Raw genomic sequence first — 22,309 nt, forward strand, 5'->3', positions numbered from 1 at the left:
AGGCAGGAGCAGCAATATGCGCTCCTGCCTGTTCTCACTGTGCTGTGGCCCCATTCATAAAGTGTGAGCAGTCAGAGGTGTACAGAAATGTCAGTTTAAGGACTCATGCACACAACCCTTGTCATTTTGCGGTCTGTTTTTCACGGATCCGTTGTTCCGTATCTGAGTTTTTTTTTCTCGGATTTAAGCCCTCTTCCTTTCCATTATTGCACAAAACATATCCGTATGGTTTCCGTATTTGATCAGTTTTTTGCGGGCCTGAAACGGAAACAGTAACTTATTAATCACCAAACACATGAGCAATATGGACTGGGCATAGCATTTCTGTAGTATGGATCCGCGAAATACGGATGACATACGGATGTGTTCTGTGTGCGTTCCGTATTTTTTGCGGACCCATTGACTTGAATGGGGCCTCGGACCGTGATTTGCGGACAATAATAGTGCATGCACTACTTTTTTGCGGAACGTAGATACGGAAATAAGAAACTGAATGCACACGGAGTATCTTCCATTGTTTTTGCGGACCCATTGAAGTGAAGCAACGGATGCGGAAAGAAAATACGTTTGTGTGCATGAGCATTTTAGGCAGGGAAAAGTATGTTAGAAAAAAGTTTATTAGGGACATTTTATTAAAGTTTTAGTCAAAGGTTTAGTTACTATTTAAAGGGAACCTGTCACCGGGATTTTATGTATAGATCTGAGGACATGGGTTGCTAGATGGCCGCTAGCACATCCGCAATACCCAGTCCCCATAGCTCTGTGTGCTTTTATTGTGTAAAAAAAACGATTTGATACATATGCAAATTAACCTGAGAGGAGTCCTGTCCCCGACTCATCTCACATACAGGACTCATCTCAGGTTAATTTGCATACGGATCAAATCGTTTTTTTACACAATAAAAGCACACAGAGCTATGGGGACTGGGTATTGCGGATGTGCTAGCGGCCATCTAGCAACCCATGTCCTCAGCTCTATACACAAAATCCCTGTGACAGGTTCCCTTTAAGGAAGACAAGTCTCCACCAGCTGTGTCTGGCAGTGTCTTAAAATATTCTCCTTAGGCCTCTTTCACACGAACGTGTGTCCCCCATGGCCGTGCTGAGGACTGCAAATTGCGGTCCGCAATGCACAGGCACCGACCGCGGGGAAGCCGCATGTGGATTGCAGACCCATTCACTTGAATGAGGTCCGCGATCCGTCCATTCCACAAAATTATAGTTCTATCTTTTTGCGGAACGGAAGCACGGAACAGAACACCACAGAAGCACTCCGTAGTGCTTCCGTTCCGCACCGCATCTCCGGATTTGCGGACCCATTCAAGTGCCCCGTGTATTGCGGACCCGCCGTATGGGGGACACACGTTCGTGTGAAAGAGGCCTTAGTGAGTGCACATGCACCCTCAGCAAACAGAGCATGCGTGTGTACGGGGAGATTGGGAGAAATCAGTCGACAGACAGCTACTGGAGATGTACGGGCACCTATGTTCTGAAATACGTAATGATAGGAGCTCTGACATGACAGCTCACATGTATGCCGTAGGAATCAAGACTGTCATTATGTCAATTTAATGCATTTTCTTGACCTTTACAGGAAAATACCAGGCTCGTACATTAATTGAAAGTATGTACTCCCCAGCGGACTACCTGAAGGAAATAAACTATGAACTGACAAGTGGGAAGGTGGAGTCCCTACGAGCGTTCTTCAGCAGCTTCTGTCCCGGTATTATATCCTACTGGTTAGATCTCACTATTAGGTGTTACCATCATATCATGTTAATTAATGGACTGACTTGTATCTGATCTGATAGATGGAGACATTGATGTCCTGTTGGATAAATACCATCAAGAAAACCACAGCCTCATTTCTTCAACACCAAAAAAATCAAGTGGCGAGAGCAGACCAGCCGCATGCTCCAGTGAGTCTCCTGGATGTCTGTACAGTGGGATTCCCAGTAAATTAGTCATGTTTGAAAATCCCCACCGTAAATATTTTACTGTGAATTGTTCTACACCGAAAATCCAAGTCAATCCCACTAGTTCTGAACCCATCCCAATTGTATTATAGTTTACTTTACACTGGTCTACTGTGTGTTTCTATATGTATGCTGCGATTTTCTACTTTACCACCAGATGGCACAAGCACACTGTTAAGTGCTGTTACTGCGGTTTGTGCCATTTTCACAAGTTTGCCAACAAAGTATGATATATTGTTTCCATGTGTTTCTTATATGTTCACATCTGCATCGTGGTTTCTGTTTTTCTGTTATGGTGTCCATAAGTGCAGTAACATGCAGTGCTATTCCTCCCAGAATTCTTCACACCTTCTGGATGGAGCCTCTGATGCAGATTTGAGCATGTTATCATCATTTACATTATTTCAATAATATTAATTGTATTTATAGTAACAATAATCACAATAATGATATAAATAATAATAGTGATAATACTGATAGTAGTAGTAGTAATAATAATAATAATAGTGTTAATTGTAATTATAATTTTCATTATACTAATAGTGATAATAATAGTAATATAGTACTAGTACTAATAATATTGGTGATAATAGTAATAATGATTGTAATATAGTACTAGTAGTAATAATAATAAAAGTGCTAATAATAGTAAAATTAATAGTGATAATAATAAAAACAATAATAATAGTATTAGTAAGCAGAGTAATAATAACAATTGTAATACTAATAGTAATAATAATATGAACGGTAATCATAGTACTAGTTATAATATTAATGATGATAATAATAGTAATATAGCACTGGTAGTAATAGTAATAATATAAATAATGGTAATAATTTGTGTTGAGCGAATCGAAGTTAACAAAGTGGAATTCAATCGCAATTTCAGGAAAAATTTGATTCGCCACAATCCGAATTTCTTGGCTCTTTGCGGTAACGAATCATCCATTTGATAGTGGAAAGTCCGTCGCGACCATCTTGATTGAAGAAAACGGGCTAATTCTTTTGCACACTGATGTGTGACGGCACCATGTGATCATGCTGGGTGGGTGCGGTGAGGTCATCAGTGATGTCAGCGCATGCAAGAATTGGTCCGTTTTATTCAAGAAAAAGATGGCCGCGGCTGTCTCTCCGCAATCAAATGGATGAGGTGAATATGTATTTTTTTGTTTTAACCCCTGATTAACCCCCTGAAAGGCTGAAAAACTTAGCTCATCACTAGTAATAATAGTACTAGTAATAGTAACAGTGCTAGTAGTAATATTAATGTGAATGGTAATAATAGTACAAATGCTGAAAATATTGGATCCTGAGGCCATTGTATCTTGAGAGATCACTAGTAATAATAATAGCGCTAGTAGTAATAATAATATGAATGGTAATAAATGTACTAGTAATAATAATAGTGCTAGTAGTAATAATATGAATGGTGATAATAGTACTAGTAATAACAGTGTTATTAGTAATAATAATATAAATGGTAATAAAAGTACTAGTAATAATAATAGTGCTAGTAGTAGTAATAATATGAATGGTGATAATAGTACTAGTAACAATAATAGTGTTATTAGTAATAATAATATGAATGGTAATAAAGGTACTAGTAATAATAATAGTGTTATTAGTAATAATAATATGAATGGTAATAAAGGTACTAGTAATAATAATAGTGTTATTAGTAATAATAATATGAATGGTAATAAAAGTACTAGTAATAATAATAGTGTTATTAGTAATAATAATATGAATGGTAATAAAGGTACTAGTAACAATAATAGTGTTATTAGTAATAATAATATGAATGGTAATAAAAGTACTAGTAATAATAATAGCGCTAGTAGCAATGATAACATGAATGGTAATAAAAGTACTAGTAATAATAATAGTGCTAGTAGTAATAATAATATAAATGGTAATAAAAGTACTACTAATAATAATAGTACTAGTAGTAATAATAATATAAATGGTAATAATAGTACTAGTAACAATAATAGTGTTATTAGTAATAATATAAATGTTAATAAAAGTACTAGTAATAATAATAGTGCTAGTAGTAATAATAATATAAATGGTAATAATAGTACTAGTAATAGCGCTAGTAGTAATAATATGAATGGTAATAATAGTACTGGTAATAATAATAATAGTGTTATTAGTAATAACAATATGAATGGTAATAAACATACTAGTAATAATAAAGCTAGTAGTAATAATAATATGAAAGGTAATAATAGTACTAGTAATAATAATAATAGTGTTATTAGTAATAACAATATAAATGGTAATAAAAGTACTAGTAATAATAGAGCTAGTAGTAATAATAATAATATGAAAGGTAATAATAGTACTAGTAACAATAATGGTGCTATCATTTTCCCTTGCCCTCTCTCCTCACCTGCAGGTTATAATACAGAGTGGCACCAGCTGCGGCCCTCTCAGTTGGCGGTGGCGCAGAAGCTGCTGTCTCACGTGTGCTCTATCGCAGACTCCAGCACCCAGAACCTTGACCTGGGATCTTTTGAGAAAGTAGATTTTCTTATTTGTGTTCCCCCGTCGGAGGTCACTTACCAGCAAACCCTGTCTCTTGTCTGGAGTTCAGGTATGGACTCACTTTTATACCCTGTATGACATGTTATTTGTATAGTGCCGGCGTATTCTGCAGAACTTCTGCCAAGTACTACATTATCAGACAGCTGATACTTACCTTACACCTCTAGACACCAAGGTCCTGCTACACAGCCAGGACTACAGAACTGACATTTATAACCTGTACAATCCAGTTGATCCCTTGTGATCCCTCATTTAGGGCACTTATACACATTCATTTACCAGGATAACCGCTTGCCTTTTCCTTCGGCACCCGCCTTTTTTGCAGCGGTATTCTCTGGCATTTTTTGCACGCAGTGGCCCAAATTTACTAATAGTGCAATTTGGCAGAACTAGGGTTTCCGCACTTTTTCCTCGATTTGCTCAAAAAGGGGTGGGTCGTATCAGAATGAGGGTGGAGTTTCACTGGAGAGGGGCGTGGTCTAAGATGCTCCATTTTGTGTAAAATTGTGTGCCGCAAATCTGTCATAAAATTCTATCTCAAGGTAAGCCAATCAGTAGTTAGAGAAAAGTGTCTACCCCTGCCCCAGATTAATCATCAGCCTGAGCCCCGGTGACAAGTCTGGTGCAGCGGTAGACAGTCTACTTAAGCTTAGTCATCTACAGGTTTAGGGCTCATCCACAAAACACAGATCCGCAAAAAAAAAAAAAATGGACGACATCCGTGTTGCATCTGTTTTTTTGCGGATCCATTGTAACAATGCCTGTCGTTGTCCGCGAAACGGACAAGAATAGGACATGTTCTATTTTTTTGCAGAGCAGATACATGGACACAGAATGCACACGGAGTCATCTCCGTTTTTTTCAAGCCCCTTTAAAGTAAATGGTTCAACATACGGACCTGTAAAAAACTGAACGGAAATGGAAAACAAATACAGTGATCCCTCAAGATACAATATTTTCAACGTTCAATGGTCTTTTCTGACCCATCGTAAGTTGAAACCAGACTCAACATACAATGCCTCAGACTCAGATCCAACCAATCATGGCTGGATCCATCCAAAATTAGCTGTATTAGCAGCTATTCCTGACTGTTATATGTAAGGACTTGATTTATCAGTCTTAGTTATCTGCTTATTTTTCTTAAATCTTAATTTTCTCTTATCTTTGATGACAATTTGGGGCTTTGGAACCAATTACTCAAGTTACAATGGTTTCAACATACAATGGTCGTCCTGGAACCAATTCATATTGTAACTTGGGGGACCACTGTACGTTCGTGTGCATGAGCCCTTAGTAAATCTGGGACAGTGGGTCTTACCACTCGGGATTTGTTCATGATGTTCTTCCCCTATAAATAAAGTGATCGAAAAACTGAAAAAATGCCAAGAGCTCCAGCATGTTACATTTTTGAAAAGAAGGACTTACAACACCACCTAATGGAAAAAAAAACCACCAGTAGCAAGCAAACCATTGTGTGTCCTGTAGTTTCTATTTCCCATAGACCTTCCACTGACCTCTGGAGCTTGTGTTTTTACCGTAATTTTTTTTTAACCAAAAATGCTGGTGCAAAAAAAAGAATTTGAGAAAGTGCAGAAAAATTCCATTAAAAAACGAAATGTGAAATTCGCCTTATAGATTTGCCGTTCCTCCATGCTGTGACATGACTTGGTCCTTTTATACAGGAGTTCTGCTGGAACTGGGCTTAGAGAAGGATCAGCTGACTAAGCAGTGCATGGAGCAATACGTCATGAAACTTGATGCTGACGCACCCAGGAAATTCAAGTCATTTCTTCAAAAGGCCATGCAGAATCCACACACACTGTTCGTCCTGGTTCACGACCACGCTCACTGGGATCTTACCAGGTAATACGTCTTTTTTAGGTTTGCCAATACCCAGCCTTATCCAATGAGTAATCGCCAGAGTCCTACGTCTTTAAAGGTGCTCATTGAAGCCTGTTAGGCTGGGTTCCCACACGGTGCCCTCCTGCGTCAGCCAACGATCGCACCATTTTGAAGGTGTGCTGCAGTATTACACAAAGTCATGTGGCTGTTGGCCACCACGGATGGGCAGGGTGTCAGTCGCCCCTGGAAGCTACAGCCTGAGAACCCAGCCTGAAAAGAGCTGCTAGTACCATTCACAAATATGTATATGGAGGTTCTCAGAAGTGGAGATATGGGAATAAAATGGTAATGATGGAGCAGGGAGTTACTTTGCAGTGATGAGCAATAAAGTCTGCCACTCTCTAGCCTGCAAGAGATAAACGGAAAAAAAGGAGCGTCAAAAAAAAAGGGGGGGGGGGGTTTGGGAAAAGGGATTAGGGAAATTGGAGAAATGGAAGGGTGGTGAAGGGTGGGTGTCTGGGTGAGGGATTTTTGACGTCCTCCAAATAGATGACCCGGTGGACTCTCAATATGAAGCAAGGCATTTCTTTATTAGGATAAGCTCAACGTGTTTCGGGGTATTAATCACCCCTTCATCAGGAAAAAGGCATAAAAGATAGCCAGTGTATTACCGTGAATTCTGAAATTCGGGAAAAAATAAACTTAATGTGACTTAGATGCGCAAAAGTTTATTAAACTATGTTGTAAGATATATACAAAAGATAACGTACAGAGTAAAGTAAGTAACATTGACCAAAGCCGTGAACAAATGAGCGAGCTCCACATCGACCAGTGCCTACATGGCAGCCGGCCAACACCCATATGGATACAAAAAGAGGTGATGGTAGCAAGACACATCTTACCCCAGGCTCGGACTGGCCCACAGGGGTACAGGTGAATCCCCGATGGGCCCTGAGCAAGGTGGTCCCCTTTTCATCGACCCCCTGCATGTAGCACATAACACAGTAGGCTTACTGCACACCATATAGATAGGCAGTGTACAGCACCTCAACCAGCCTATTTCATATAATAGAATATTTAAGAAACTACCCAGTTTATTATTATAAACACATTCATGTGGCTGAGATGGCTTACAGGTATAGAGGAAAGCTAGCCGGTATCCTCCAATCCCAGAGACCTGCCTTCTCAAAGTTGCTGCAGAGACCCCATAATCAAATATCTTGTTGCTGTCTGTTGCTGTGTGACCAGGTAATATTTGGACATAACTGATTCTGTATGGTGGCCCCTAGACAGCCCGGTCCAACACGGCCTTACCCTGAAGATGTCCTCCATCCTCAATGGAGCTAAGCTCATTGTTACTTCGCCAGATGTTTTCTAGCCTCCTGGACCCTCCTAGAGGTCTTCAGTGTGCAGTATACATGTACAGTTACTTCAGTCTTCAGGAACACGGCCAGGAACCTGGTACCACTAACAAACGACATTACAAGGAATTAAAAGGGAAAGAACCACTAAAAACCTTGCAATACAACCAGTACAAAATAAGATGAGGTACAATTCAGTATACGCACTCCTGTCTACGTGACATGGTTGGAAAAAAAAGGGTTTTGTGTGCCACGGCCTACAAAAATGTTAAGCTAGATCAGAATATATGTGGATTACAGGTATATTCATTCATGTTGGTGAAGAGATTTGGATATTTGCTACTGTCTCGGATTTTATATACTGTAATAAGACTTCTATATTTGTGGTCAGAAATACATTGACATTGGTAATAAGAAGGTTTGCTGGTTCAATTACCCAGGAACCACTTGACTGTCCTATTTGTGATCAAGGCTAAGCAGCCTTCAGGGGTCTACGGCACGTTCCTCATCACAGCCATATGAATGCATGAGGCTATAGTGCCTTTCCTACGTCTCCCATATTGGATTTATCTCTACTGAATATGTTTATCATGACTGCTGAATCTCCCAATCAATCGTCATTATACTCATGTGCCTTCCTCTGTGTCTTCTTCTCAGCAGCTCCCTTTACAATCCCTATCCTCACAGGGAGGCGTCCTTCGGATTAGTTGATCGATTGCTGAACTGCAGGGAATTAAGGGATTCAGCCAATATTTTACTTCTGCACGTGACATCCTGCCCCTACGCTCTGCAGACGCAGAACACCCGTATCAGCCCCTACAATGAGATCCACTGGCCTTCATCATACAGCCATGTAGGTATCGTATTGTAGTGTAATGATTGGCGAGTACTACACGGTAAAACCCAAGGGCCCTGATTTACTAATGTGTATGCGCTAAAAAGCTGCCTAAAAAGTGGTGAAAATTGGCACAGTTCGGCACATCTAGGGTTTCTACACTTTTGTTTTATGACAAGCTTAACAAGGGGACATTGCTTAGCAGGAAAGGGCCAGAGCTTCACTGGAAAGGGAGCAGGTCCTCAAATGTGTTATTTTGTGCCAACATTATCTGATACAGAAAAAAACGTGAAACGTACAGCGGCTCACCCCCGTTCCGTATGGATAGGTGCTCACCCTCCGGTCCTACCCTCAGGACCCAAAGAGAAATTAACAGTATATGGAAAGGTGAGGGGGCACTCTGAAAAGGGAACCACTAGATAGATGATGTATAATTATTTATTAATATATTAAGAACACACCCTTAAAAATCATTAAAACATACATAAAACAAATATGCAAAACGTCACTGGTGGTAATCCTGACACCAACTCTGATTGTGGGATTTGGTATGCCAGCAGTGTAATAGCAATGCGGTAGTAGTGGATAAATAGCCAAATGTCCCAAAAAGAGTCCTGTTCTTATGATGCAATAGTGTAGGAATGGCACTATGGCCAATGACGTAGAGACAATAGTGATGATATCAACAACGGCCCTGTGGCCAAAACCTGATGGAGCAATAATACTGCTAATGTCCCTTTGTCCGGTATTCTGGACGTACAGAGATGTGTAACAAGCTCATAGCTCGGAGACTGAACTCCAGTTACTTACAGTCTCTCGCAGCTTGTGGTGTTCCGGTCTTACCCTTCCTGGCTGACTCTCCGCAGCGCTGGTTTCCCAGGCGGCCGTACACTCACAGCGTCCCACGTGGTGTACTCGGCCAAAGCGTGGCGTCCCACGTGACCTGGTTGTCTGGAATGCCGGCTGGACGCTAGACTGACGTCACTGGTGTGCGACTTGCGCTCCGGTTCTATGCCGGAGAGGAATCTTGTATGTTGAAATCTTTAAAATGAAGAGCTTCCTTATCACTATTGTCTCTACGTCATTGGCCATAGTGCCATTCCTACACTATTGCATCATAAGAACAGGACTCTTTTTGGGACATTTGGCTATTTATCCACTACTACCGCATTGCTATTACACTGCTGGCATACCAAATCCCACAATCAGAGTTGGTGTCAGGAATACCACCAGTGACGTTTTGCATATTTGTTTTATGTATGTTTTAATGATTTTTAAGGGTGTGTTCTTAATATATTAATAAATAATTATACATCATCTATCTAGTGGTTCCCATTTCAGAGTGCCCCCTCACCTTTCCATATACTGTTATTATCTGATACAGAACACCAAATCTCCTGCACAGGACAGATCTGACACATTGACTTCTTGCAGCCACCACTAGAGGGAGCTTAAGAGCTTGTTGCATACTGGTAATGCATCACGCTTACTAATAATTCAGAAAACTCTAACGCTGGGTTCACACCTGAGCGTATCGAAGGAGCGCTCTGTATGCACGATTTTATCGGGCGTACAGACGCGGCTCCGGCAACAAGCAAACAACCATTGTTGCGCGTTCCCGGAAGTCTTTGTACTGGAACGCGCGACCATACGCCCCAAAGAAGCTCCTGTACTTCTTGGGGCGTTTTACAGCACGTTCGTACACGCTGTAAAACGCTCAGGTGAGAACCATGCCCATAGGGTATCATTGGTTCTTTGGATTGGATCATTGGTTCTTGTAGGAACGCGCTGTAAAACGCTCAGGTGTGAACCCAGCCTAAAGCTCCCTCTAGTGGTGAATTAAAGTATATGCCTATACAGGGGATTTGGAAATAAGAAAATAGAAGGGTTAAGCAGCTCAGAATTGTGGAAGTAAAAACACACAGATGGTGGGCTTTTACTTTATGGATAAAGGCATTTAAAATTAGTTTATGTTAAATAACATTGTCTTTTCTGAATGGTCCATATGCATAGATGCGTATGATCGTTGTTTTAGTGAGCCGTCTAGGAGTCAGGGAATGAACATGGGCAACATTTTAAGACAGGCGATAGTTGGAGTGATTTGTGCTGAAATTATTAAAATGTTCATGCTAGTGATGAGCGAATTGGTTCTTACCGCTACATACCGATCCGATACATTCTTGACAGTAATTTACCTTTGATGGAGGGACTGGCTCTCTACTGCCAGTAAATTAAATTTTTCCTTATGCGATCAAAATAAAATGGCCGGGGGTCTTGTGAGAAAAACTTAATCTTGCGCATGCACCGTTTCTGTGGGTGGCGGCATATGTGCGAATATACTCAATAACAAACCCGGGATTATGTCGAGCGCCAAAATCAATTACGAATCTTGATGAGCATATTCGCGCATGTGTCACAACTCACAGTAACGCCGCATGGGCGAGATTAATATGTTCTCTTGAGGCTCCCGGACATTTTATTTTGATCGCATAGGGCAAAATGCAATTAACCGGCGGTAGAGAGACCTTCCATGACAGGTAAATTACTGTGATGAACGAATCCTATCCGTACGTAGCGGTAGGAACAGATTTGCTCATCACTAGTGCATGCCTCTTAATAAATTTGGTGCATTTGAAACAGTCTAAGGGTACATCCACAAGCGACAGCGCTGTACTGTACATTGTACTGTGGTTGTCCTTGGTATCGAGCTTAGCCCCAATCACTTGAATGAGACTGAGCTGCTCCTCGGCCGCGTCGGCCGATGATCATGACGTCACCTGCCTAGGCAAAGCCGCGAGAAGGCCACTGCGCTCACAGGAGTGCCAGTGCCTTCTCAAACAGCTGATCGGCAGAGGTTCCGGCTGTAGGGTAAAAAGTCTTGGAAAGCCCCTATAAGGGTCTTTAAAACTTTTTGAACCTTGCTAGACAAGAATGCGTGGCTTAGGGAAAAGAGACTTGGTTTAGCGGAAAAGGGGGCGTGGTCTAAAATGCAATCTTTAGACTGTAAACCTTATAAATTTAATAGTGGATAATTGGAAGAAGGTAAATGCTTTTTCATAGCATATTAAGCTTAAAGGGGTTATTTTACAAAAAGTATTAGGGCTGAGTGCGATCCTCCGCTCTGGACTTGCAGGAGCGCACAGCATTATCATGATTTATAATGCTGTGCGTCTTTGCATGACCTTATTTCTACAGAATCATACTGACCGCTTTATGTCAGTATGATTCTGTGGAAAAAAGGCCATGCAGAGACACACAGCATTATAAATCATGATAATGCCGTGCGCTCCTGCAAGTCCAGAGCGGAGGATCGCACTCACACACGGAGCGTGATTCCCGCAATGGACTCGCTCGTGTGAAACAGCCCTTAGTGTATCATGAAGAGGGCATTTCAAAGGAATAATTATTGTAATATACATGCAATACAATACTTCTGTTTATTCTTCTGGTCCACCTCCTTCTGCATTCAGGGGCAGACTGGGAACTTAAAGTGGCCCTAGAAAAAAAACTAAATTTGGCCCCATGTTGAAGTGGGGTTCAAATTGATAGAAGGCGGAACAACACATGTAGGCAGGGGCAACAGAAGTAGGGCGGGGCAGCAATACCATAATGCAGCACAAGATACCTCCCCTGCAGAACCAAATACTGTATCGCCATTAAGTACCTGGCTGGCAGCCATGAGGAGGGCTCCGGCGACCCCCTGGACATTGGTCCACTGGGAAATTTCTCTGTAAGGTCTATGGCCAGTCTACTTCTGACTAACATTTATTCATCCCTTCTTTTTTATATCTAAATTCATAGAAATATATAGCTCTATCTCTCTCTAGACAGTGGAAATGGGAATTGCATTGCATACCATAGTGGAATCACTGGGGCTATTATCTATGCAGGGAACTCGTGGGATAACCACTTAAAGACATAGCTATATCTGTATGGAAGTAAATACTCATGTTAATTGGGACCTTGCGTGTTTTCTTGTATTGTCCTCAGATTATGTGATGCTTGTATTCCTGCAGGGAATGGAGCTGTACCATGAAAACAGGAAGTACTTTGGCCTCTCGCAGTACATCGACTCCACGCTGTCCGGGCACAGTCTTCCACTGCTGCGTCATGACAGCTCCTTTGAAGCCATTGTGTTGGGATTAGGAAAAAGGTCAGAGAATCTTTAATTAAAACTATACTTGTGCTACTGCAACAGTGACTGTCATGTATGGGAGGAAATGCTCAGGGGCACTGAGATAAACATGCATCCTCAGCCAATCCAAGTGCACTTTTGGAGGAGCGGGAAATGCTGCTGATATCTAGACATGTATCGCCGGCTAAAAGTCATTGTTGATCCTCAAACACCATTTTTAAATTGTTTTAGGTCCTTTCATTTGTGATAATTTTAAAGGGGTTGTCTCACTTCAGCAAAAGGCATTTATCATGTAGAGAAAGTTAATACAAGGCACTTACTAATGTATTGTGATTGTCCATATTGCCTCCTTTGCTGGCTTGCTTCATTTTTCCATCACACTATACACGTTTACATGGTTATGACCACCCTGAAATCCAACAGTGGTGGACGTGCTTGCACACTATAGGAAAAGGAGCAAATGGAACGGTAGTCGACAGTGTGCATGCTCATCCTTTTTACCACTTATTTTGGAAACTCGGAACCCCTGTTCTCATAATTGGTGTGGGACCCAGTGGTCAAATGCTTAAAAATCAGACACTTCTTGTGGATAGTTGTTAAATTTAGGTCTTGGAATAACTCCTTTAACCCCTTCCCACTGTGAACTGTTACAGCGCTGGAGCTGTGCCCATACTATTACTTGTGAGTGTCGGCTCTCTAATGAGATAACTCCAATCACAGTTGTTTAACCCCTTAGATGCCATGACTAATGCTACCCACGACATCTAAATGGTTAGAGACAAGGTGTGGGCTCCCTCTCACCCCAGTGCCCCCTCGCAATGTGATCATGAGGTGATGAGGGGTTGACATGGCACCCTGAGGCCTAACAATAGCCCTTAGGTCTGCCATGTATGCACTGCCTTTAGTAAGGCTGAAAAAGCTTTTTGCCAGCTTTATTCTTTACTTTGTGCTTTACTCTGACATAATGCACTGCAGTGCAATTTGTATTTCTGTATATCAGAGAATCGCAGTTTCAAATACCCTACTTTATAAAAAAGCGAAAAAGAAATTAAAGTAAAAAAATATATATTTTTTTTGCATACAAACACCTTTATGGTGGGTGGAGACTAGCTGCCATCCACTGCACACAGAAAGCAGAAGAGAATCTGCTTCTCAACCTTCTCAGGATCATGCCCCAGGATCATGGAGGACATTACAGAAAAGTACTGTCCTGTATGTATGTGAATATAGCACTTGTGTTGCGATATAAACTTCCTAATTAGCTGTGCAATCTCCTGCTCAATCCTTCCCCCCTCCCCTTTCAATAGACTTGTATTGACATGTGTAATATGATCCTTTTGTGGAACTGATCTATCCTGGGTGAGTTGAAAAAGCATCTATCAGCATGATCAACCCTATTAAACCAGACATGCAGCCTGGTAGGGTTGTTCATGCTGATAAGTGATACCCATATTATGACTCTCCATGGCCCCTTTGCTGAGAAAAATGCATTTTTATTCATATGCAAGTGACCTAACCAGAGCACCGAGGAGCCAGTTAGAGACCTAGGAACACTAGTTTTAAACCCCTTCAGCTTCAGTCACTTCCCCCCCATCCCGAATTGAGAGAGCTTGATCATGTTGACAGATGCTCTTTAAGGCATTTTTTTAAAAGTTAAAAGCAATTAGCAAGGGTGAGGGAGGGAGGTAAACAGCTGATAACATGAGAACTAGACATTTCTCACTGATAACACATATTACAAAGTTTCTTGTGGTCGCTTGTACTATTGATTTATGCAAAGTTGTGTGAAAAGTTAGTGACCATTTAGGAGGTGTGTGCCTTTTAATGCATTTGGTGCATATTACTCCATCAAAGCATGGTTTTAGACTCTCCTCTGTTTTCTGGCTCAGTGTCATCATTTTGTTGGTCTTTGTTTTCCCCATTAGGTTTCCTAAGCTTCACAGCACCGTCATAAGGACATTTCTTCTCATCCAGCACTACTCCTCAGCCATGATGGCCATCTGTGGACTCTCTCAGATGAAGAGCTATACCTCAGTGGAAACTCTAGAGATTGTTCAGAACCTTCTGAACTCGCCCAAGCAATGTGCCAGCGGGCATGGACTTATGGTTCTCCTGAGAATCCCTTGCATTCAATTAGCCACATTGGCCCATGAACGGCTCTGCCATGTTAGAGAGCGGCTAGGTTTACAAAATCGTTTTGAAGTAATACTGGGGATGGCCAACTCAGCAATTACTATTGGGAAGCACTTTGTGGACCAACTAAAGGTAATCATTGTTGGCTTGAGTTTTGTGTCTTTTCTTGTAGACCTCTCCTTCCACCAGTACAGCCATGCTTGGACCTAAGGAATTTACTGGTTCTGCATAGTAAGGACACATTATTCCCATTGTAATGGTGTATGGAAGAAGTAATGGTCATATCAATCATTGGCAGGTCTGGCAAAAGAATGAGGAGGAAGACTGGCAGCCCCGAACATACCTGGCACTAGAAGGACTTCCATGTATTTTGATCTGCAGCGGGATGGAGCCCCTTGGTGAATCCTTGCCAAGGTGAGTCTAAATCTTGCTTAGATACAATATTGACTATATACCTAGCCAGACACCATTTTTCACCGAACAGCCTTGACGTTTTGCATAATGGTGCTCTCTAGAGAATATACATCATAAGTGTTGAAAATTGGATGTGAAATAACTTGCATATTTCTCATGATTGCAGGTCCTTACGATACTGTGACCTCCGTCTAGTACAGTTTTATAATTGGGAAAGAACAGCGATAGAACAGGAGCTGGGATTTGCCTCTTGTTTTCTCAATTCAGATGCACCTCAAGACAAAGGACTGGGCAGGGATGTCCCGGACAGTGACCCAGAAAAACTAAGTAGCACTGACAATGAGGACGAGGAGATGGGGATAGATGGTAAGACTGTAAAAATGTATTAATGTATACATGACCATGTATGACACACCATCTTTGATGTTAAACCCACAGAGAAGGTTGTTTTCATGGATAAGAAAGCACCACTACTAAATTTCTCTCTCTTTTACAACAGCATTACAAGCATTCACTCTATTGGATATATATATATATATATATATATATATATATACACACACAGTACAGACCAAAAGTTTGGACACCCCTTCTCTTTCAAATTTTTTTCTTTATTTTCATGACTATGAAAATTGTAGATTCACACTGAAGGCATCAAAACTATGAATTAACACATGTGGAATTATATACAAAACAAACAAGTGTGAAACAACTGAAAATATGTCATATTCTAGGTTCTTCAAAGTAGCCACCTTTTGCTTTGATTACTGCTTTGCACACTCTTGGCATTCTCTTCATGAGCTTCAAGAGGTAGTCCCCTGAAATGGTTTTCACTTCACAGGTGTGCCCTGTCAGGTTTAATAAGTGGGATTTCTTGCCTTATAAAGGGGGTTGGGACCATCAGTTGCGTTGAGGAGAAGTCAGGTGGATACACAGCTGATAGTCCTACTGAATAGACTGTTAGAATTTGTATTATGGCAAGAAAAAAGCAGCTAAGTAAAGAAAAACGAGTGGCCATCATTACTTTAAGAAATGAAGGTCAGTCAGTCAGCCGAAAAATTGGGAAAACTTTGAAAGTAAGGGCTATTTGACCATGAAGGAGAGTGATGGGGTGCTGCGCCAGATGACCTGGCCTCCACAGTCACCGGACCTGAACCCAATCAAGATGGTTTGGGGTGAGCTGGTCCGCAGAGTGAAGGCAAAAGGGCCAACAAGTGCTAAGCATCTCTGGGAACTCCTTCAAGACTGTTGGAAGACCATTTCAGGGGACTACCTCTTGAAGCTCATCAAGAGAATGCCAAGAGTGTGCAAAGCAGTAATCAAAGCAAAAGGTGGCTACTTTGAAGAACCTAGAATATGACATATTTTCAGTTGTTTCACACTTGTTTGTTTTGTATATAATTCCACATGTGTTAATTCATAGTTTTGATGCCTTCATAGTCATGAAAATAAAGAAAACTCTTTGAATGAGAAGGTGTGTCCAAACTTTTGGTCTGTACTGTATGTATATATATATATATATATATATATATATATATACTGTATATATACACTCACCTAAAGAATTATTAGGAACACCATACTAATTCGGTGTTGGACCCCCTTTTGCCTTCAGAACTGCCTTAATTCCACGTGGCATTGATTCAACAAGGTGCTGATAGCATTCTTTAGAAATGTTGGCCCATATTGATAGGATAGCATCTTGCAGTTGATGGAGATTTGAGGGATGCACATCCAGGGCACGAAGCTCCCGTTCCACCATATCCCAAAGATGCTCTATTGGGTTGAGATCTGGTGACTGTGGGGGCCATTTTAGTACAGTGAACTCATTGTCATGTTCAAGAAACCAATTTGAAATGATTCGAGCTTTGTGACATGGTGCATTATCCTTCTGGAAGTAGCCATCAGAGGATGGATACATGTTCTCATTCTGTTTACGCCAAATTCGGACTCTACCATTTGAATGTCTGAACAGAAATCGAGACTCATCAGACCAGGCAACTTTTTTCCAGTCTTCAACAGTCCAATTTTGGTGAGCTCGTGCAAATTGTAGCCTCTTTTTCCTATTTGTAGTGGAGATGAGTGGTACCTGGTGGGGTCTTCTGCTGTTGTAGCCCATCCGCCTCAAGGTTGTGCGTGTTGTGGCTTCACAAATGCTTTGCTGCATACCTCGGTTGTAACGAGTGTTTATTTCAGTCAACGTTGCTCTTCTATCAGCTTGAATCAGTCGGCCCATTCTCCTCTGACCTCTAGCATCCACAAGGCATTTTTGCCCACAGGACTGCCGCATACTGGATGTTTTTCCCTTTTCACACCATTCTTTGTAAACCCTAGAAATGGTTGTGCGTGAAAATCCCAGTAACTGAGCAGATTGTGAAATACTCAGACCGGCCCGTCTGGCACCAACAACCATGCCACGCTCAAAATTGCTTAAATCACCTTTCTTTCCCATTCTGACATTCAGTTTGGAGTTCAGGAGATTGTCTTGACCAGGAGCACCCCCCTAAATGCATTGAAGCAACTGCCATGTGATTGGTTGACTAGATAATTGCATTAATGAGAAATAGAACAGGTGTTCCTAATAATTCTTTAGGTGAGTGTGTGTGTATATATATATATATATATATATATATATATATATATATATATATATCTTCATCTTTCCACCCTCAAGTGATTAGTCATACTCCATATCTGCATCTTGTCCATTACTCCATTCTGGAATTTCCTGTCAGCCTTTCTGAATCCATCTTTATCTTTGAGGCTTTAGTCTCAGCTTCAATAACTCCACTCTTGTTAAATGTTCTATCCTCATTTCTCTATTCAGCTTCCATCTGCTCTTCTATGTTCGAGTCACTAAACAACATCCTCGACTCCTTTCTTGCCTATCTCTCTATTTCCGACTCTGTAGTCAGTTATGAGTTTATAGATTTGGTAACGCCACACTCTTATCTAATGTATCTAATGTTCTATTTTAAAATTTCTAGTCGGCTTCCAAGCCTCTAGTCTTGACTGTCTCTCTGTCTCATAGTCTGTAGTCATCTTCTATAATGCATTCTTGTCTAATAGTGGATCTTTGAATATCTAGTCAGCTCCCATTACTTCATTCTTGGCCATCTCTCCATCTCCAGATCTCAAGTAAAGCTGTATTTTCACTGCCCAGTTATTGGACCAATTAGCATTAAAGAACGTTACTACAAACTCTCGTTCCCGATAATAGGCCTGTGTAAATGTACTGCCGAACACATAAGTAAAACACTTGTTTATCGAGAGAAATGATCTTTCATGCAGCTCATTAAATCATGGTTTCTGGGCAGCTGAGGGCTGTGTGAACAGCATTCAGCTTCCCAGAAACTATGAATCTCTGCTGTCCCCATACACTTATGAGCAGGCAATTATCGGGGAAGACCATCTCTTGCCAATAATTGCCTGCCAGGTCGGGATGTGTACATTAGCATTAGCCTCTAGTCTGTTATTCTGTCTCAAAGTACACTCTGTGACCAATACATGGTTGTTAGTGTATCTCCAAGTTATCATTAATTCGATCCTTTCATTCTAACCTTCAGTCAGTGCCCATGACTTTCCATGATTTTGTCAAGCTTTCAGTCTCTACAGCCACCCTAGAATTAATGCTCTTATTCCTAAGCTGTATGTCTTAAAGGGGTTGTGCAGCTGGTACATATTGATGACTTATTCTCATGACAGGTCATCAATAGCTGATCGGCAGGAGGCCAAGTCCCAGCACTCCCGCCGATCAGGTGTTTGAAGAGGAAGTGTCATCTCGCTCGTCTCGGCGGCACAGAGTAATTACAAGTGCTCGTCCCATTCACTTGTCCCAATTCACATAATCTTGAAGAAGCAGTGCTCGTGTAATAAAAGAGTAGGGAAAAGTGCAGCCCTGTGCTCCACCCGCACAACTGTCCCTACCTACTTGCATGATTTGTCCTAAGTGACGGCCCACAAATGGATGGAAGTCCCTACTTAGCTAAGTGCAGAAAGAGGTAAAAACAAGACAGGCAAAACCAGGACTGGATCAGAATCTAAAATCTGATACAAATAAACAGAAATCTGAAACCAGGAGAAAACGTCAAAGACAAAGTCAGCAAGCTGAGGCGAGGTCACAACAAGCAGAGTCGAAAATCACTAATTAGAGGCAATGTCAAAGAAACTTGCAAAAGGTCAGAAATCCAGAGACAGAAACACACAGCTAGCTAGTGAGACTCAGAAAACCAATCACAGGTACGTGTGGCCAGCAGCTGTCTGTTCAAAGCATGTGACGTCGGCACAGAGCATGATTGGACCAGCTTCCGTGATAGGTCGAGCAGCCCAACTGTCAGCCGGGCTGGAACGCTGGCACTGCCACCATATTGCGGCGGGACACGTCACGGGCGCGCAGATAGGCAAGTGCGTGACAGCTTGCATGAGTGCCACCTCCTCTTCAAACAGCTGATTGGCAGGGGGTGCTGGAAGACGGACCCACGCTGATCAGATATTGATAACCTACCCTGATGATAGGTCATCAATATGTACCTGCTGAACAACCCGTTTAACAACTTATCATCCAGGGGACAAGCACTTGTAATCACACTTCGGCACTTCTACAAGTGACATGAATCTTGAAGAAGAAACGGTGCTCGCGCAAGCGCCTACTCCTCTTCAAACAGCTGATCGGTGGGGGCGCTGAAAGTCAGACCCCCGCCGATCAGATATTGATGACCTATCCTGAGAATAGGTCATCGATATGTACCAGGTACACAGCCCCTTTAACCACTCAGCATACATGTATACATATATTACGTAGAACTAGATAGATTTTCCTGGTGAACTTAGTAACAACCTATGTGTAGCAGTGATGGTGGCCATATTGGTTGTCGCCAAGTTTTCCCTGAAGCAGTTTATCTTAAAAAAATGTAAAGATTTATACCCTTTTCTTGTGGAGTCCTGCCCAGTGTTATAATCCCGACCCCTGCATAGATCTTTACAACAGCATTTAAGAGATATCCTTTAACTTTGGAAATGGTGAGAAAAAGTTAATAATTTGCTGATAAATAAAGGGGTATTCTCATCTGAGACAATGGGGGCATATCGCTATGCTGGGTCCTGCACCTATATGGAGAACGGAGTGGCCACAGTGGTGGCTGGATGACTTCTGTCCGGCCACCACTGAGTGCTCTCCCCATAGAAGTGAATGGTAGCGCACCGCGCATGACCGCCCACCACTCCTATTCACTTCTATGGGCCCGACGGAAATAGCCGAGTCAGTGCTCGGCTATTTTCGGTGGCCCCATAGAAATAGATGGAGGGTGGCTGCGCATGCGCAGTGCATCCGCCACCACTTTCGGGGCTCCGTTTAGGATATAGGTTCATTTCCCAGCGGTGTGACCTGCACCTATCAGACAATAAGACAACCACTTTAAGAAACGGCAAATTACTTTAATTCTTAGAATTGCAATAAATCTGGAGCCATCTCAGCTGCTCAGTACCTCGCTGGCTTTATTGATGTTAGACTGCTTTCAAACGTCACACTTTCTACTACACCTTATCTCAGTGTAGGCTTCTCTCCTGGTTTTAGCTCACAATTACTGATGGAAATCACTGATTGAACCCTGACTGTGTGAAAGCGGCCTATTCACTTCAATGGGGCCGCAAAAGATGCGGACAGCACTCCGTGTGCTGTCCGCATCCGTTGCTCCGTTCCGAGGCCCCGCAAACAAAATATAGCATGTCCTATTATTGTCCGTTTTGCGGACAAGAATAGGCATTTCTACAATGGGCCGCCCGTTCCGTTCCACAAATTGCGGAAGGCACATGGGTGGCTCCCGTTTTTTGCGGATCCGCAGTTTGCGGACCGCAAAAAACAGAACGGTCGTGTGCATAAGGCCTTACTCTCCATGTTCCCTCTTATTTAATGTTGACATGACCCTCATATTAAATATCTGCCATTCTTTTTATTAGGTTAGATGATATAATTGGTTTAGAAAGATGATGACATCTTGACTGCTTGCGAGGTCTTTAATTGTTCGCTTGTTTTAAAGTCAATGGGATAATGGCTTTTGGCATCAGATAAATAGGTTTTTGTTTCCTTCCATTGAAAAAGGGTCTAATTCGGAGAAACTGAGCCCTAGCAAAAGACAAAGATCTCCATCAGATGATTCTGCCTCATCATCTCTGTGTTCAAAAGCCTCTGGTAAGATCCTGCTATTATAATGGATTAGGCAATATTCAGCAGACTTGCTGTTCCTATATTGTCTGTGGAGGAGGATGGGTCTTGTAGTTAAAGAAACAGCTGTTTTAGCGGATCTATTGAAAGGAAAATATCTGCAAGCTTGATGCATGTAATAATTATATCTACAGTTAACATAAAAAAATATCAAAGTATGACTATGAAAATGAAAAATGAAATGAAAAGTGGGGTCCTGGTTCCCATTGAAGAGACACAGCGTTGTATGGAGAATTATTTTCAGGCAGTGCTCCATGGGAAGATGTATGCAAATTAGCTCATATCAGCTAAACCAGAGACACATCTGAAGTCAGCACTGTTTCTGGGGCCTTAACCCTTGATACAAAATTTTCAGGCAGTGCTCCATGAGTAAATGTATGCAAATGATCTCTTATCGGCTAAACCAGAGGACGCATCTTTCTGGATTCTTAACCCCCGGTACAGAGCGGAATACTGGCTGTCCTAATGAGATTCATTAGACGCAGCTCGCGGGGTGGGGATGAGTACTGACTCTCACTGAAGAGGCACAGTGTGCATAGAGACTTATTTTCAGGCAATGCTCCATGGGAATAAGTATGCAAATCCGCTTCTATTAGCCAAACCAGAGACGCAGTTCAGACAGTAATGGCTCTTATGTAGTGCTCTCTACAGATGGGTCTTTGGTTTGGTTTATATGAGCTAATTTACATACTATAGCTTTTTAAATTATATGCAATTACATGTTGTTGTTTTTTTGCGTTTTATGTGTGTTTGAAATATTTATCCACTTTGGAAAATCAATAAGCTGTAATCTATGGGGAACATAAAAGCAAGGGTTTAAAGGGGTTATCCGAGGCTGGAAAT

The 22,309-nt window shown here is 41.6% G+C and overlaps 1 protein-coding gene across 1 annotated transcript in view; it reads left to right on the top strand.

Moving 5' to 3' along the window:
- Nucleotides 1–22,309, top strand: part of GREB1 (growth regulating estrogen receptor binding 1) — a 109,134-nt gene that overhangs the window by 36,494 nt on the left and 50,331 nt on the right. The window contains exons 11-20 of the mRNA XM_040430970.1: nt 1,595–1,723; nt 1,812–1,919; nt 4,378–4,575; nt 6,209–6,389; nt 8,387–8,582; nt 12,581–12,717; nt 14,625–14,964; nt 15,131–15,246; nt 15,413–15,612; nt 21,344–21,433. Coding sequence (XP_040286904.1) covers nt 1,595–1,723; nt 1,812–1,919; nt 4,378–4,575; nt 6,209–6,389; nt 8,387–8,582; nt 12,581–12,717; nt 14,625–14,964; nt 15,131–15,246; nt 15,413–15,612; nt 21,344–21,433 — 1,695 coding nt within the window. The remainder of the gene's footprint in view (nt 1–1,594; nt 1,724–1,811; nt 1,920–4,377; nt 4,576–6,208; nt 6,390–8,386; nt 8,583–12,580; nt 12,718–14,624; nt 14,965–15,130; nt 15,247–15,412; nt 15,613–21,343; nt 21,434–22,309) is intronic.

The sequence above is a fragment of the Bufo bufo genome, chromosome 4 (genome assembly GCF_905171765.1).
Source record: "Bufo bufo chromosome 4, aBufBuf1.1, whole genome shotgun sequence".
NCBI classification, from domain to species: Eukaryota; Metazoa; Chordata; class Amphibia; order Anura; family Bufonidae; genus Bufo; species Bufo bufo.